Below are 17,611 nucleotides of genomic sequence, written 5' to 3'. Positions count from 1 at the left end.
TAAATTAGGGAAAGATAAAAACAATTTTAATTTATTAAATTCTTGTCAAGTTCATTCACGGATCTTTATGATGTTCACATTCTTACTCTGTGGGGTTTCTGCCCTTGCTTAAGCAATTTTACAAATTAAAAAATGCAACAGATTTTTTTTTGAAGTCCCTAATTTTGATTGTTTCACTAATTTCTTACAGGGAGACTCAAATATCTGAACGTTTCCCTTGGCTGACACACCAGCAACTTAATGGTCTGTGCAGGAACACCATATTGAGGAAACCATACCTCTCGTCTTTGTCACTCGATGGCACTGTGTCCACTTCTGAGGCTTCTCTGCCAACCTTTGAACTCTGATACAAAGAGGGAAAAAGAATCTTGAAATTACATTATGTATCAGTTTTATTCAACATTTTGATTTCTCTAAGGACTAATTTGAGAGATATATGCAACTTAAAAGAGTCTAAAAAAGAGGTGACTTTTCAACTTGAAATTCAGCAAGCCCATCAAAATAAACTACCTGGTACCCATTCTCAACACCCACAGTGTGTGAGACTGAAGTAAAACATCAATGTTTCAGATGGTACTAATGCATTCATTATTCATGAACAGACCTTTCATTACATTTCTTTCTTGTTCTTAAAATGAGAGACATCCTAATTTTTATAAAAGTTGACAAATCAAAACCTCGTCAATCTTTCCCCAAGCAAAGCGATGAAATTTTGTCAAGAGTGTCATGTATCAAAAAGACTCAGGGCTCTATGTGAATTGTGGATTTTCTATGCTTCTACCTTTTTGTCTCCAATGGAGAAGGCAGATTTGGGTCCTACAGCTTTCTAACAAACCAAAGCATCCCTCGGCAACACCCTCCACAGAAGGCCGGGCCACAGCATCAGCACCTTATCTGCCGTCTCCTGGTCTTGATCCCGCTGAATAATTTTCATGTATTTCTCTAAAGGATTTTCACCACAAACAGATTTGCCTTTCGTTTCTTCAACACTCATTTCTAATTCTTTTTCCATTTCAATCTTCAATGATTCTTCAATCATCCTCTATGGAATAGACAGGTGCCAACATAGGAAATACACAAGTACATTAAAACAACTTGTAAGTGTTTAAAAAGGCATAGAAACATAATCCTGGTCCTTTAAGTACAACCTGCATGCCAAACAACTGTTTCTTTAACTGAAGTCATTGCTACCAAAGGGAGACAAACAGGTATCTCAATGAAGGAAGGAATTAATTTGCCTCAAGTGGCCTGTGCTTTAAACCAAATTAACCAGGAGTCCAAGGAACATCCATATGGAAGATGAATTTCGGTAAGACTCAGCAGGTCTGTGAAGTGGCCAGAGTAACCCATGCACCTAGGACCAGAATCAGGACCTAGAAGGCCAAAAGAGAATCAGAGGGAGGAGGAGGGCAGGGGAGGCCCTCGAAGCCATGGCTGACCAGCAGTCACTTCCCTGGGGTTACTCTAATCCCAGCTAGCTGACCTTGGAAGTCTTCTTTAAACCCCATTTAAAGGGGTGCCTGGGTGGCTCAGTCGTTAAGTGTCTGCGTTCGGCTCAGGTCATGATCCCAGGGTCCTGGGATCAAGCCCCGTGTCGGGCACCCTGCTCCACAGGAAGCCCGCTTCTCCCTCTCCCACTCCCCCTGCTTGTGTTCCCTCTCTGGCTGTGTCTCTGTCAAAAAATAAATCTTAAAAAAAAAAACCATTTAAAAAGGGAAGACCTATAGCAAAGCAAAGCCAAGCCCACCTCCTTTACAGCTTGTTTCCAGGACCAGATGAGAACGCAAATGAGCTTGCAAAAGCTCCTCTTTGTTGCTAAACTCCTAAGGTCTATGTTATACATAGCCTTTCTCAGTGCTCTGAAGCAAAGAAGACTGGGATGCCTACAGCAGGCTTTTAATACTAAATTTAATACTACTAAAATTTGTATGGAACCTCAAAAGACCCAAATAGCCAAAACAATCTTGAAAAAGAAGAACAAAGCTGAAGGTATCATAATGCCAGATTTCAAGATATACTACAAAGCTATAATAATCCAAACAGTCTGGTACTGGCACAAAAACAGACACATAGATCAGTGGAACAGAATGGAGAGCCCAGAAGTAAACCCATGCTTATATGGTCAATTGATCTACGACAAAGGAGGCAAGAATACACAACAGGGAAAAGACAATCTCTTCAAAAACTGGTGCTGGGAAAACTGGGCCACTTTCTTAAACAAAAATACACTCAAAATAGATTAAAGACCTAAATGTGCAACCTGAAACCATAGGAATCCTAGAAGAGAACACAAGCAGTAACTTCTCTCACATTTGCCTTAGCAACATTTTTCTAGATATGTCTTCTGAGACAACGGCAACAAAAGCAAACAATAACAACAAAAAACAAACAAAAAATCCCAAAAACCTAGTGGGACTACATCAAGATAAAAAGCTTCAGCACAGTGAAGGAAACCATCAACAAAACAAAAAAACATGTTGAATGGGAGATATTTGCAAATGATATATGCAATGAGGGGTTAATACTCAAATATATAAAGAACTTACACAACACCAAAAAACCCAAACAATCCAATTAAAAATGGGCAGAGGACCTGAATAGACATTTCTCCAAAGACATTCAGATGGCCAACTGACACATGAAAAGATGCTCATCATCACTCATCATCAGGGAAATACAAATCAAAACTACAATGAGCTATCACTTCACACCTGTCAGAATGGCTAAAATCAAAAAGACAACAAGTGTTGGCAAGGATGTGGAGAAAAAGAAATGCAAACCGGGCAGCCACTGTGGAGGACAGTATGGAGGTTCCTCAAAAAATTAAAAGTAGAATTACCATATGATCCAGTAATTCCACTACTGGGTATTTACCCAAAGAAAACAAAAACACTAATTTGAAAAGATACACGCCCCCCTATGTTTACTGCATTATTTACAATATCCAAGATACAGAAGAAGCCCAAGTGTCCATCCATAGATGAATGGATAAAGAGGTGGTATATATACACAATGAACTATTACTCAGCCATAAAAAGGATGAGATCTTGCCATCTGTGACAACACGATGGACCTAGAGGATATTATGCTAAGTGAAATAAGTCAGAGAAAGACAAATACCATATGATTTCACTTCCATGTGGAATCTAGAGAACAAAACAAATGAATAAAGAAACAACAAACCCAAAACACCCAGACTCAAATATGGAGAACAAACTGGTGGTTGCCAGGGAGGAGGTGAGTAGGGGGATAGGGGAAATAGATAAAGGGGATTAAGAGGTACAAACTTCCAGTCATAAAATATGTAAGTTACAGCAATTTGAAGTACTGCATAGGGAATACAGTCAATAATACTATAATAAGTTGTATGGTTAAAAAAAACAAACCAAAGTTATCTGCCACTCCTACGACTTCAGGACACATGAAGGACTCATGTCCCTGAGAACAAGGTACTTACAGGAGGTGTACCAAGGGAAAAGCAGCAAAGGGAATTTGCGTGTACTTAGCATTACCCGCTCTTGATCCAATTTTTCTAGTTCTCTTCGTTCCCTTTCTAAAGCCTCTTGCCGTTCATTCTGCCTTCTTTCTTCTCTCTGCCTGCGGTCTTTCATGTGCTCTTCCCATATTTTTTCTTCTTCCTTCTGTTCTCCCATTTGTTTCTGATCTACGCCTAACAGGACAGAAAAGAAAAGGCACGTAGTTTCCAGCATCGGATTTTTCAAATATATGCATGAGTGCTTTGCAGGGGCCCTTGCCAAGACTCAGGAAGACTCTGCTTGGTTCTTAGAGGACTCTTGACCTGCTCCACCTTCAAGCCCCCAAACCCACTCCTAGCCCTGCGCCCTGCCTTTTACTTTGCTAAGATGAAGGCAAGTCATTCTTAATACGATGACTACAACTGCCTCTCACGCCCCCACAATCGCAGCTTCTTACGCTCTTTGCTCACCTCCGCCCTTCCCAAGGCAAGCCCTGCATTTGGTTAGGAGGCTGCCCCCAGCTTTAGGACTCAGACTTAACCGTCAGTCCCTCTTCATTTACACAGCACTTTCCCAGCTCTTCCCCTTGCTCCTGTGCAGGCGTCCCAGTCTCTCCTGCCCCAGACAAGACGCCCTCCACCCCCCCACCCCCCCATTCTAGCCAGCTCGCTGCTGCTGCCCACCTCCTCCAGGCTGATCCCTGACCCTTCCCATACCTCCTTCTCTAGGCCCGACCTGTTTCCTCACTCCCTGGTTTCTAACAGGCTTCCTGCCATCAGCACATGGAGACCCCAGAGCCCTGGCTTCATACCTGAACTCATCATTCCTGTCCCTTTAATCATGCTCTTTCCATGCTATGTCCACTCAGCCACCAGGGCTTAGAGGTTTTTTTTCCTCCTGCTGCACTGAGGGTCCTTATCACCATTTACCTGGGTGGCGGCAATCACCTAGTCAATGCCCTCCAGGACACTCGTCTCTGCCTTCAAGCAACCCACCTTCACATTTGTGAGCACCAGTCACTTCCTGGATCTGCTCTGCACGCTGTCTGCTCTGGGGGACTCCTAACCCACAGTGGTTTAGGCTGACAATCTGCCTTTTTCTTTCCAGACTGACTTCCTCTATCACCGTAACTTTCACATCCGAAACATTCCATCTATAGAGCAGCTCGCTCACTGGTGGCTGAGCACAGCTGCATCAGCCTTGCGCCATGCCCTTGCTTTCACGGCCTCCTTAACCTGACATGCTCCCTTCTTCCCCCACAACCTTACCTCCTATGCAAGCCCTCACTTAAAAGCCACCTCCTCTGGGAGGTCCTCCTTATTCCTAACGTGACAACTGGCCACTCCAGCACCTTATTCACACAGTGCTTTGTACCTGCCTTGTCACAACCCATAGGCATCTGTCTCCCTACTTCTGCTCCTTCTGGCCAAGGACCATGTTTTAATCGTTTGTTCCCTAAGCTTGCAACACAGGTCCGCACGCCTCACATGCTGAATTCAATCTCAATTCCACAGATGACTGTGCTGACCTTTTTCTCCTCCAGCTCTCGCCTATAACCTCAACTTTCCCCAGCAATGCTAAGAAACAACAAATTCACAGGTTCACCACGGGACTTCAAACCTCATTGCCATGCCGTGTCCTAAGTCACTAGCAGAAAGTCAGCTTTACTGACGGGACAGGAGCAACAGTCTTCTCTTAATCCTGGTCAGGAAATTCTAATACCACAGGAGGCGCTGACCATTTCCATAGGCAGCGACGCAGTGTCCTGCCTGCTGGGGCAAGGAGGCTTCCTCCTCGGTCTATCAGGCTCCCCCATGGAGTAGCAACGTCACAGTAGGAATGCAGTTTGGGAGCGAATTTAAACACATGAAAAGGGCTGCTTCAGTCCAGTGTACTCAGCAGAGTGGAGTACCGAAACCGCCTTGGACATTAAGAACAAAGAAAAGAAGTGTTTCCACTGACACAAAGGCATCAAGCCTGGGGCTTTTTCATTTCCCTTTGCACCCAGATGAAGAGGTGAAACAACAAATATAAGAGACTTTCTCAATGACTAAAAGGTAACCACACTATTTAATAGTCATTTAAAAGGCCATTCACCATAATCTATGTTATGTGTCAGAAACAGAACACCTGTCTGCTCAGCTGCTTTCCCTTATCCTATTACGTTATTTTACTTCCCTACTCACTCAGATCTCTGCCAAACGGCTGCCCATCAGATCTGCTCTCCGGCGCCACGGTCCCTATCGGTATCTATCCCACTGGAGGTCCTCGATGACGGCCTGCCGACTGTCCAATTCTCCTACTAGAAGCTCCATGAAGCAGGGGCCTGGGTTGGTACACTGCTGTATGCCCAGCCACGAGGAAAGTGCCCAGCAGAGAAAAGGCTCTTGATCAGGCCTCAGTGAAGGAGTGCTTTCCAGAATGATTTACTCCGGAATCAGCAAAAATCAACCCTCTCAGTCTCCTGCTTCTTTCAGGGATTGCTCATATTCCCAACTGTGCCTTAAACCAAGAAACTGTTTCTAAGAGGCTTTGCATAGCTTTTAGGGATGACGTCCTCGCAATGTTTGGAAAGGACTAATAGGTGGTTTTACTCGAAGCATTTCCTTTCAACTTTGGGGCTTCAACACTTAGGTCCAAGAAGAAAAGGACCTGGCTGTTGGCTGAGCCCTGGAGCAAAGCTCCAATCTCCCCGCTACACCTTTCTTCCACCCGGGGGAGGGAAGTGGGTCATCTGGAGGCGGCAAAGGAAAGACAAGATGAGCCCGCAAGACAAGTCTCATGACCAGTTTCCTGCAACGTCACCAGCTTTTCTGAAGACTGAAATATATAAAGGTTTTGCTTATCCTACTTTCTTAAGGCATGGAGGAAGCAAATAGAAAATGAAACGAAATAAGATTCAATATTACTAATTCGTTAATCTATTTTGTTTACTAAAACACAGGAAAACTTACTCGGGTAGTGACAGGACATAGGTCTGGCAGCCGCAGCCGCATCCACATGAGGCATGTCGCCGGCAGAACGGAGGCCATCCGCTTCAAACGGCCTCGCTGCGCTCCCTGCAACTACACGAGGTGCAAACAAGTGTCCCGTGCGTCCTCAGGAATGAGGGCAAGAGAAGGGGGTGCAGCGCAGTGTCGGGAGAACTCATGGTGAAGCATGCGCGTTTTGGCCAAAACAACTGGGCCAGCTCTTTGTCTCGAGGACTCTAGAAGTCTACATCGGAGCCGCCTGACCATGGTATTCACTTCTCCCAGTGTTCTTCTGCTTTCAAGAATTAGATGCCTTTATAAAATCTCATTGGTTACCCAAAAGAAAATATCAACTGAGTGAAAGAATTCACCTGGCTTGCTGATAATCACTTGAATTCTATTTGAAATCAATGATTTAACAAACTTAGTCAAAAGGATTTTGAAAGATTTACTAAGCCTTATCAGTGAAATGTTCAAAACATGATGCTTTCACACTCGCCATGAAGCTCACGAAGCAAAATGGCAGGTTATGTACAAATATGAAGACCTCCAAGGTGGACAGAGCTGCGGGGATGACCCGCGCTACAGCTCTATTTTGTAGTTAAGCAGTGGGCTCTAGGCAGGGCCACAGCCGGGCACCAATTCTAGACTCGCAAGCTTGTATTATTTTACCTCCATTTTTTAATTTAAAAAATGGGCTTTCTAAATCTTAGGCAGTCAATGGAATCAGTATACTTTAAATAAAAATAACAGCATACTCCTGTTCTGTAAAAGGGAAAAAAGAATTTTTAAAAATCACTTATTTTAAATCTGAGGCAATCCCAAACTTTGTAAACTGAGTTAAGGATTCACTTACAGGCTCAGCTCCAACTTTGAAATTGTGAGCTATCCTCAAATGCTTAATAAATGGAACTCAGAACGCACCCCTGAAAATCTTCGTGATATAAAAATGAGGCAATATATCTGTATTTGTGCTTTTATCACAGAATAAAAATGTCCTGGGGTGCTTTTATCACAAAATAAACATGTCCTGGGGTGCCTGGGTGGCTCAGTCGTTAAGCATCTGCCTTTGGCTTGGGTCATGATCCCAGGGTCCTGGGATCCAGCCCCGCATCGGGCTCCCTGCTCTGTGGGAAGCCTGCTTCTCCCTCTCCCACTCCCCCTGCTTGTGTTCCCTCTCTCGCTGTGTCTCTGGCTGTCAAATAAATAAAATCTTTTAAAACAACAAAAACAAAATAAAAATATCCTAATCTGTAACTTCTTTGCTTTTCACGACAATGAATATGTTTCACCAAAACTAAGCTTTCTACATTTTGAGCTTATAAAAACCAGTATTCATATTTGAACTTACATTCAAAAGATGATTCAAAATCCTCATTGTCCTTAAAAGGTAGCTTGCCCGGATTTGAAAATTCACTTTTTTCCTGAAGTTCCATTTGTCTTTGATAAAGACTGGATTGGAAGAATAAAATTCAAGAATGTCAAGTTGTAGGAACGTAAAACCCAAGAGCACAGGGCAATGAAAACCTTTTGGGACTCAAGAAAATGCCTTCAAAAAGCAGTTTTTCTTGGGCTCACGAAGAATAGAGCTACACTGCATCTACACTGCAGGGGGCACCTTCCATGCACCAGGCATCCCTCTAAGCTGTTCGCTCGGTGACTCCTCATACCACCACATGCCGTGAGATAGGTACTGCCATCATTCCCACATTGTTCCTAGAAGGAGCTGACTTTTTCAAGAACCAGAAAACATTTCTGAAAAAACCGAATTCTGGGTGGCTCAGTCATTAAGCGTCTGCCTTCGGCTCAGGTCATGATTCCAGGGTCCTGGGATCGAGCCCTACATCGGGCTCCCTGCTCCCTGGGAAGCCTGCTTCTCCCTCTCCCACTCCCCCTGCTTGTGTTGCCTCTCTCGCTGTGTCTCTGTCAAATAAATAAAATCTTTAAAAAAAGAAAAGATAAAAACGAATTCTGCACACCCCTTAGCACACTGTCAGCAGGAGAGGTTATACTACAAGCCCCATGTACATCAAAGGGCCCTAACTCAGCACATGCATCTTATCTTTCTTCCTGGCTTTATTACAACAAAGAATGATATAAAAAAAACCATTAGTCTTTAGGATCGTAACAGGCACATGTGGCAGTTTTCAACTCTGTATAGCGTAATGGAATCAACATGCAGAAGCCCAGGCTGGAGCCCAGAACTAAGGAGTCAGAGTCTCCAGCCATGGGGACCAGGCACAAACAGTGGTTCCACATGTGACTCAAATCCCAGACTGGACAACCCACTGCTGAGCTCCTAAACACATCCACTCCCTCCTGCTTTAGCAATCATATCCCAGGACCCACTACCAATTTAGAATTTATTTCAATGATCTACAAATTGGAACCTTATAAGATCGGGAACAAGACAAGGATGTCCACTCTTGCCACTTTTATTCAACATAGTACTGGAAGTCCTAGCCACAGCAATCAGACAAGAGGTAAAAGGCATCCATATTGGAAAAGAAGAAGTAAACTGTCCCCATCTGCAGATGACATGATCCTATACATAAAAAATCCTAAAGACGCCACCAAAAAACTATTAGAATAAATGGATTCAGGGAAGTCGCAGGATAGAAAATTCATACCCAGAAATCAGTTGCGTTTCTACACACTAATAATGAAGTAGCAGAAAGAGAAATTAAGAAAACAATTCCATTTACAGTTGCACCAAAAATAATACCTAGAAATAAGTTTAACTAAGGAGCTACAAGACCTGTACTGAGAACGCTGATAAAAGAAAACTGAAGATGACACAAATTGCAAGATATTCCATGCTCATGGATTGGAAGAAATAATACTATTAATATGTCCCTGCTACCCAAAGCAATTGACAGATTCAATGCAATCCCCATCAAAATACCAACAGCATTTTTCACAGAACTAGAACAAGTAATACTTAAAATGTGTATGGAACCACAAAAGACCCCCAAATAGCCAAAGCAATCTTGAGGAAGAAGAACAAAGCTGAAGTAGCACAATTCCAGATTTCAAGATATACTGCAATTCCAGAAATCAAAATGGTATGGTACTGGCACAAAACCAGACATAAAGATCAGTGGAACAGAACTGAGAGTCCAGAAATAAACCCACACTGATGTGGTCAATTAATCTACAAGAAAGGAGGCAAGAATATACCCTGGGGAAAGGACAGTCTCTTCAATAAATGGTCTTGGGAAAACTGGACAGCTACATGCAAAACAATGAAATTAGACCACTTCCTTACACCATACACAAGAATAAACTCAAAAGGGTTAAAGACCTAAATGTGAGACCTGAATCCACAGAAATCCTGGAAGAGAGCACAGGCAGTAATTTCTCTTACATCAGCCTTGGCAACATTTTCCTAGATAGGTCTCCTGATGCAAGAGAAACAAAACAAAATTAAACTATTGGGACTACATAAAAATAAAAAGCTTTTGCACAGCAAAAAGAAACCATCACAAAATGAAAAGGCAACCTACTGAATGGGAGAAGATATTTGTAAATGATAGATCCCATAAGAGGTTAAAATCTAAAATATGTAAAGAATTTATACAACTCAACACCAATAATACAAATAATCTGATTAAAATGGCCAGAGAGGGGTGCCTGGGTGGCTCAGTCGGTTAAGCGTCTGCCTTCAACTCAGGTCATGATCCCAGGGTCCTGGGATCGAGCCCCACGTCGGGCTCCCTGCTCCGCGGGAAGCCTGCTTCTCCCTCTCCCTCTGCTGCTCCCCCTGCTTGTGCTCTGTGTCAAATAAATAAAATCTCTAAAAAAATTAATAAAATGGCCAGAGAACCTGAATAGACATTTTTCCAAAGACCTACAGATGACCAACACACATGAAAAGAGGCTCAACATCACTCATAAGGAAAATGCAAATTAAAGCCACAATGAGGTATCACCTGACACCTGTCAGAATGGCTATAACCAAAAAGACAAGAAGCAACAAGTGTTGGCGAGGACGTGGAGAAGGAACCTTCGCGCACTATTGGTGGGAATGCAAACTGGCGCAGCCACTGTGGACAGTATGGAGGTTCCTCAAAAAATTAAAAACAGAAATACCATATGATCCAGTAATTTCACTACTGGGTATTTATGAAAAGAAAATGAAAACACTAATTTAAAAAGATACATGCACCCTTATGTTTACAGCAGCATTATTTAAAATAGCCTAGATATGGAAGCAACCCAAATACCCATCAATCGGTGAATGGATAAAGAAAATGTGGTGTATATATATCTATACATAACAGGATATTACTCAGCCATAAAAAAGGATGAGATTTTTGCCACCTGCAACAACACAGATGGACCTAGAGAGTATTATGCTAAGCGAAATAAATCAGACTGAGAAAGACAGACACCATGTAATTTCATTTACATGTGGAGTCTAAAAAACAAATGAACAAACAGAGGCCCCTGGATGGCTCAGGCAGTTAAGCATCTGACTCTTGATTTCGGCTCAGCCCATGATCTCACAGTTGTAAGATGGAGGCCTGTGTCGGGCTCTGCACCCAGCGCAGGGTCTGCTTGAGATTCTCTCGCCCTCTGCCCCTCCCCCCACTCGTGTGCACTGTCTCTGAAATAAATAAGATCTTAAAAAAAAAACAACAAATGAATAAACAAAAAGCAGAATCAGAGCTATCAATACAAAAAGAACAAAGTGATGATGGCCAGAGGGAAGGGGGCCGAGGGATGAGCAAAATGGGTAAAGGGGAGGGGGAGGTATGGGTTTCCACTTATGAAACGAATAAGCCATGGGAATAAAAGATACAGCACAGGGACTACGGTCAATGGCCGTGCAATAGGGTTGTACAGTGACAGATGGGGGCTACAGTTGTGGGGAGCACAGAATGACGTATGGAGTCAAATCACTATGCTGTGTACCTGAAACTAATCTAACATCGTGTATCAACTATACTCAAGTACAAAAAAAAGCTGGAACCTGTTTGTTTATAGTTAAATGCCAAAATATTTTTATATGACTTTTTAGTGATGTGTGAAATTGTCTTAAGCTCAAACTGAATTTGTTTTCCCAGATTTTGGACAATTTGTTTTACCTTCGTTAACCAAGTCTATTTTTGAAGTACGAAAATGTTTACTGATACCACAGTGTAGATTCTACACACCAAGTTTAGCAAAGAAGTAGAAACCACTTTGCTAAAAGGAATGTTCTTCCCCACTCCCGCTCCAGGTAACTTAGATGATTCTCAAAGATCACACATCATCTTACAATCTGATTACCAACTCTATACTGCCACAGAAAGCCCAAACGAGTCCAGGCTGAGACCCTGTGCAGCTCAGCGGACTGGGCAGAGGCTGAGCGGAAGGCGGTGTTACCTGGCCTGCTCTGGAGAGCTGGGCAGCGGGTGGAGGGAAGGGCTGTGCCTGGACTCAGCAGGTGAAGGCCGGGGTGTTCTGTTGGGACAAGGACTGGGGCCAGCAGCGTGGGATCGGTCCAGACCTAAGGGGCAGAAGGCCTATTTAAAAATTGCAAGAAGACAGCAACATGGTTTCCAAACAGTTCTATTACTCTGACAATGAATTCTATTATCCTTGTAAACAGCTGAGTATGATGCATAAATGATCTACAAAGCTAACGATTCAAGCCCCTCAACGAAACTGCAGTAGTAACTCAAACATATACAACTAACCAGCGGTAAAGGGAAAGCCGTCACTCTGCACCTGTCTGCATGCCCAGGAAGTTGCTAGAACAGGACATTACCCCACCCCCGCGACATGGGGGAGATGCCACTGTTAACCGGGAAAGGCAGATCGAGAGAGAGGACCCAAGTGCCTGGGCTCAGGCGTTTCCGGGCTCAGCTCCCACTCCTTCCTGCCATCCCGAGCTGCGCTCTTACTCGGGGAAGAGGCCCTCCCAGGACCAGACCCTTCCCAATCCAGAGCGTCCTGCAACCCTCTCGGCAGCAGCTCACCTTCCAGATACATTTCACTGTCGAGGCTCCTTTTTGCTTTGGGAACGGGAGTGGAAGAGAGGCGTCTGGAGGCGGTGCTCCTGCGTGGCCGCGAGGCGCTGCTCTTGTCCTCTTCAGGGGTGCCCACCAGAGGCTGCTCAGAGACAACTCTGTCCTCGGCACAAGTGCGTCTTTGGGGTGAACTCGAAGTGATGCTTTTGAGTGTCCCTAGCAAGTGCAGGGGTGGCGGGCTGTTGGCTGCTAAAGGGCTTTTAGCGGGGAGCTGACTAAGTCTTCGATGGTAATTTCGGAAAGCTTTCTCCAAACGTTCGGCCTCTTGCTCTAGCTCTTTCACCCTTGCCTTGGTATTGACTACAAACTCAAGGTCAGAATCAGGGGAACTACTCTCCGTGCTCGCATTTGGATAATTTATGATCCTTGGTATAACCGCCATCAGCCTTTCCTGGTCGAGAGGATTTTTCAAGAAATCCCCGCTTATATCCCCATTACAAGGCACCACCATCTTGCCACTCAGTAGGCCACTGATGGAACGATCGATCAGAGACTGCTTCGCGTTGCGGTGCACTTCATCCTCGAGCGCTGCAGGTTACAAGAAGACCACGTGAGAAATGACAGAAAAGGTGGAGAAGAGAGTTAAAATAGATCGAGATCACGACTTTTGAAAAAGGAAAGAAGTATTAAGGCCTAACTTGCACATTAGTTTTGGAAGCTGCAGTCATGACAGTAATTATTAACATTTATCAAGAGGTTATATGTACCTTTCATAACGCGTGATATTATTTCACAATCCATTATGCACAATTGTGCAATCTAAAAAGCTCTGAAAACCGAAAATATATTCCTAATTTATTTGGTGGCAAAGCCCAACCAGACCTCAACTCATTTGGTTGAAAAGTTTGACCTGAACCAATAGAAACCCATTTACAATCTTTACTTATTCCACCTAGCATGAATATTCATCCATTTGATTACAAAATAATTAATGTGTTTCACTGCAAGATGCTGCCCAGAACCTCCAGGGCTGTGGCAAAATCCACAAACCATAGCACAGGGCCTGAGTTTCCGGTAAGGGAAGGAAGACACGCAGTCACAACAACACTGTGGGCTAAGAACGCGCACTGCTCCCATTTTACGGATGGGGGCGCTGAGACTACTGAGGTTGGCTCACGCAGTGAGCACGATGGGAGAGCCAGTACCTGGGACCACTACCTCACCTGATGGCGCTGCCGGACAGAGGCTCGCCATGTGCAAAGCAGGGGTTCAAAAGGTTCCACCTTCTTGAACTATTGTTCATGATATGAGGTCACCAGAATTTCAGCTGTGGGCAGTCTGGCAAACAGACTTATTGAGAGAAAGTGAAGAGCAAACAAGAGTAGAAATGAGTAAAGGGAAAACTCGTGTGGGGCGATGCGAACAAGGGCCTGACCAGGGCAGAGCATAACTGGGCCTGAGGAGGGTTCAGAACCAAGAAGCAAGAAAGCATGTCAACTGGTAACACGGAGGAACTTGCTTTGCACCTACAAGCAGCTAAAGAAGGTATGGAAGCTTCAGTGTCCTTGTTATGAAGTAGGAAGGGGCAGACGTCGGCTTGGCAATGAAAACAGTACGAAAACGACAGCAGAAACCACCTCCTCGGTGTTGGGTGTGTCCCAGGCACCGTACTGCCATCCGTCTTGCTTCACCTTCATCCATGCGGCCCAGCGCCACTCCTAGCCCTATTAACAGTGAGGACACGGAGGCCCAAGGAAGTTCAACAGAGCGTGCCCAAGGCAAACAACGAACTTCGCAAGTGGGACCCGAAACAAAGAGTGTTTCCAGACTCCGCTAGCAGCGGGACTCATTTTGCTGGCCGCCCTGCTTCTTGCCACATGTACACGTCTGTCCAGGGACACGTAAAACCACCGAACAGTCAACTGGTCTTAGCGGCGGGGTAACAAACAAAAAAGCAAAGCCTAGGTTCGGGATGAATTTGGGGACTTCTGTGTCACTGTCACACCTCTCCTGAGCCATGGGGCATCTGTGACAGCAAGTCACTTTAGAGCATGACCTGGTGGGTAGTCCTGAAATAGAAGTTATACTTCTCAGGTGACACATATTTGTATAGCTCTTCCCCTACTATGAGAATTACTAAAAATTCAGAGTAGTCATCATTACATTTTCATAAACATCAGAAGCTACACACACACACAAACACACACACTAAAAATGTCTCCGACCTGTCTGGGTTTGTTTCAGTTGCAATTTCAAATCGGCAACCTGTAGAGTTAACCTCTTTATGGAGTTATTGTAATCAAGGATCTGGGCCTTCAGCTGTGCAGAATGTTCAATCTGAAAAGATTTAGGGAAGGAAAAGAAATGAACATAAAACAAATCAGTATGGGACGCCTGGGTGGCTCAGTCGGTTAAGCGTCCGCCTTCGGCTCAGGTCATGATCCCAGGGTCCTGGGATCGAGTCCCGCATTGGGCTCCCTGCTCTGCAGGGAGCCTGCTTCTCCCTCTGCCTCTGCCTCTGTCTCTCTCTCTGTCTCTCATGAATAAATAAATAAAATCTTTAAAAAAAAAAAAAATAATGCTAAAACAACAACAACAAAAAAAACAAATCACAGTTTATTTCAAAAGAACAGTTCTCTCACCCGGCTTATTCTCTTTCTCTTTTTTGCCAATTCTGAGCAGCTTTATACCTATGAAACAACAGAACACACTAACAAGTTTTCCTTCTTTACTCCTTTCATACAGCAGCTACTCCAGGACAGGAGGCAGACATGAGAAAGAGAGCGTCAATACTGTTAAGTTGTGGGGTGAGAATCAAGAGATACTTTTAACAGTGGGCACCATCAAGGAAAACTAGGTGTTTAGGAGAGTTTACTTTCCTCTTGATTTTATTACTATCATGAATATAATGTCACAATCACTCAAGAATTTTCTCAGATGAGAAAGAATACTGGGGGAGTAATTAGCATATGGGGGGGAATTTCTGATGTTCAAATAGATCTGATTTATGCTGGTGTGACACACGCCAAGTTTACACACCCACAAAGTGCACTGACCTAACACTTGGATGAGCCAAGAGCAATACTCACTTCACTTTGCAGCTGTTTTTGCAGAGCCTGCTTGTGGCTTTCGAACTCATGCTCAAATGCGATGGCATGTTCGGGTTTCTTTAGTTCTTTCTGAAAAACCACCAGCTCAGGAGATGGCTGAGCTGTATCTATGAAGGTAAAAAAAAGCCTGGTCATTACCAACCTGAAGTTTTCTCATTTCACTTAACAAAAACAGCTAAAGAAGCTTTAGATGGTTCTTCCCTTTCTTTGTATGCACGCAATTAATACCAGTTTTATTGAATGGACTAAGAGCAGTCCTGAATCACCAATTTCAGAACAAAAGAATTTAATGCACATAACTGTAAACTTTACCACTCTTCATAGTTCTACTCCCAGTAAAAGAATTCTTTCAAATCCTCAAATTAACGTGAATGCCCGCCTCTCTCCTCTACTATGCACAGAGGCACAGAAAGAATGCTCTGTCAAAGCCTGCCAGGGACTGCCCCTAGGTCCAATCCGACCTGTGAACCTGTCAGCGGCACTCAGGGTCCAGAAAGAAAGCAGATGGTGTCCCCAATTTGGGTCATCACAAGACCCCTTAATAAAGAGAGACTTACACAGGGTACCGCAAAGGACGGTGTAGTTCCCTCGGCTAGTACTGGGGCCACGCTGTTACCAGTCCTCAGGCCTGGAGGCTCAGGAAGGGAGGCATTCCCAGAATTGGGGAAAGCGAGCAGGCACAGGGCGCTGGTGAAGCGCGAGCCCCCAGGTACTGGGATCTTGCTTTGCTGAGGCCCAGGGCCAGCCCAGGGCTACTCCGCAAGGAGGAGATGGAGAAGGGATCACAATCACCTCGACCTCACTCTTCCCTCCAAGCGCTTGAGTGGGTCCCCAGTGGCCAAGCACCACCAGCCCGGAGGAGTGAGAGGGCAAGGGGAGCTGGGTACCATCCAGAGGGGCAGATTTATCCAGTCAATCAAGTTTTTTCCTTAGTGACACAATTACGAAGCAGCAAGCAAAAACAAAGTACCTTCGATTCAAGAATCTTAATTTTATAAAATCTTCCCGATTGAAGCTTCCCTTATAGGACAAAGCAGTTTCAGAGTACTAAGTTAACAGCGGCTACAAAGCCATGCCAATCAGAAAAAAACACCTACGGTTTAGGAGACGCAAGTTTTCGTTTCTAGTCTCTTCCAGTTGTTGTTTAAGTAATTTATTTTGTGCCTGAAGCTCCAGTTTCTCTTCTTTCAGTAGCGAATAGTCACTCATCTCTTTCACCTTTTCATCCAGCAGATGGTTTTGCTTTGTTATTGCCAAAGACTGGGCTCTGACGGACTCTAACTCAAGCTGCAATTGAAACAGAAAAACTTGTGACTTTGAACAGTGACTTTACAGGACTGCTTAAGTGAAAGCTGGCAGGCCGCCCCGAGCTGGGCATCATGACTGAATTAAGGCCCCTTGACAGAAGTCTGGTTCTCCGCAACGAGACCCTAACTCCCGCAGGACAAGTCGTCTTTTGCCCTAGAGTTGGGGCAGGGGCAAGTTCATCCAACTGCTACTGTGTACAACCCTGTCTTGCAAAGCTAGTGCTTCTGACAATCACCCCATTTTCCGGATGCAACTAAGGGCCCAACAACATAACCACAGAGAGTAGCAATATAGAAATATATAGATAGATAGATACACATTTTTTTTTTTTTGTAATAAAAAGGTAAGATATCCTAACATGCTGTGGGGTGCTTTCTTTTTCTTAGTATAACAGAGCTCAAGTTTGCAGCCTGCAAAGTTCTCAAGCAAGTCCTTACAGCTACAAATACGTTCTGTATATAAAATTTATTTTAAGTACCTAAAGTTCCAGTTCTGTCCTTCAGATAGCAAACACACAAATAGAAATAAAGTGACAGTGGCACACCAAAAATGCATCTCATTTTGTTGTAAGCTGTAAGATCCCGACATCACGACAGGAATTTTTACCTGCTGCTGACGGGAAGGGAGAGGAGGCTGAGGTAGAAGCTAGTCTGTATCAGCTATGTGCTACGCACATCAATCCGCTCACTGAATTCCCTGCACAACCATGGAATGTAGGCAACATCCCAAAGTCTACAGGTAAGGAATCTGAGGTCCGAGAACTTGCCCAAAGGCACATAAGCAGAAAG

General features: G+C 44.2%; 1 protein-coding gene across 12 annotated transcripts in view; it reads right to left on the bottom strand.

Annotated features, from left to right (window-relative positions):
- OFD1 (OFD1 centriole and centriolar satellite protein) overlaps nt 1–17,611 on the bottom strand; it is a 69,495-nt gene that overhangs the window by 14,282 nt on the left and 37,602 nt on the right. For 6 of the 12 annotated variants that reach the window (XM_035029725.1, XM_035029730.1, XM_035029731.1 and 3 more), the window contains 10 exons: nt 16,613–16,802; nt 15,495–15,622; nt 14,631–14,742; nt 12,415–12,993; nt 11,819–11,942; nt 7,800–7,900; nt 6,431–6,541; nt 3,513–3,670; nt 890–1,042; nt 8–343 (listed from right to left, as the gene is read on the bottom strand). In XM_035029725.1, the coding sequence (XP_034885616.1) occupies nt 197–343; nt 890–1,042; nt 3,513–3,670; nt 6,431–6,541; nt 7,800–7,900; nt 11,819–11,942; nt 12,415–12,993; nt 14,631–14,742; nt 15,495–15,622; nt 16,613–16,802 (1,803 nt within the window). In that variant the 3' untranslated portion in view covers nt 8–196. Of the gene's footprint in view, nt 1–7; nt 344–889; nt 1,043–3,512; nt 3,671–6,430; nt 6,542–7,799; nt 7,901–11,818; nt 11,943–12,414; nt 12,994–14,630; nt 14,743–15,494; nt 15,623–16,612; nt 16,803–17,611 lie in introns of those variants that run through there. The other 6 variants (XR_004683669.1, XR_004683670.1, XM_035029728.1 and 3 more) reach the window with 3 other exon arrangements.

This window comes from Mirounga leonina, unplaced genomic scaffold (assembly GCF_011800145.1).
Source record: "Mirounga leonina isolate KUSES-001 unplaced genomic scaffold, KU_Mleo_1.0 Mir_276, whole genome shotgun sequence".
Classification (NCBI taxonomy): domain Eukaryota; kingdom Metazoa; phylum Chordata; class Mammalia; order Carnivora; family Phocidae; genus Mirounga; species Mirounga leonina.
The sequence above is the reverse complement of the archived record's forward strand: the minus strand, read 5'-3'. Positions and strand labels throughout refer to the sequence as shown.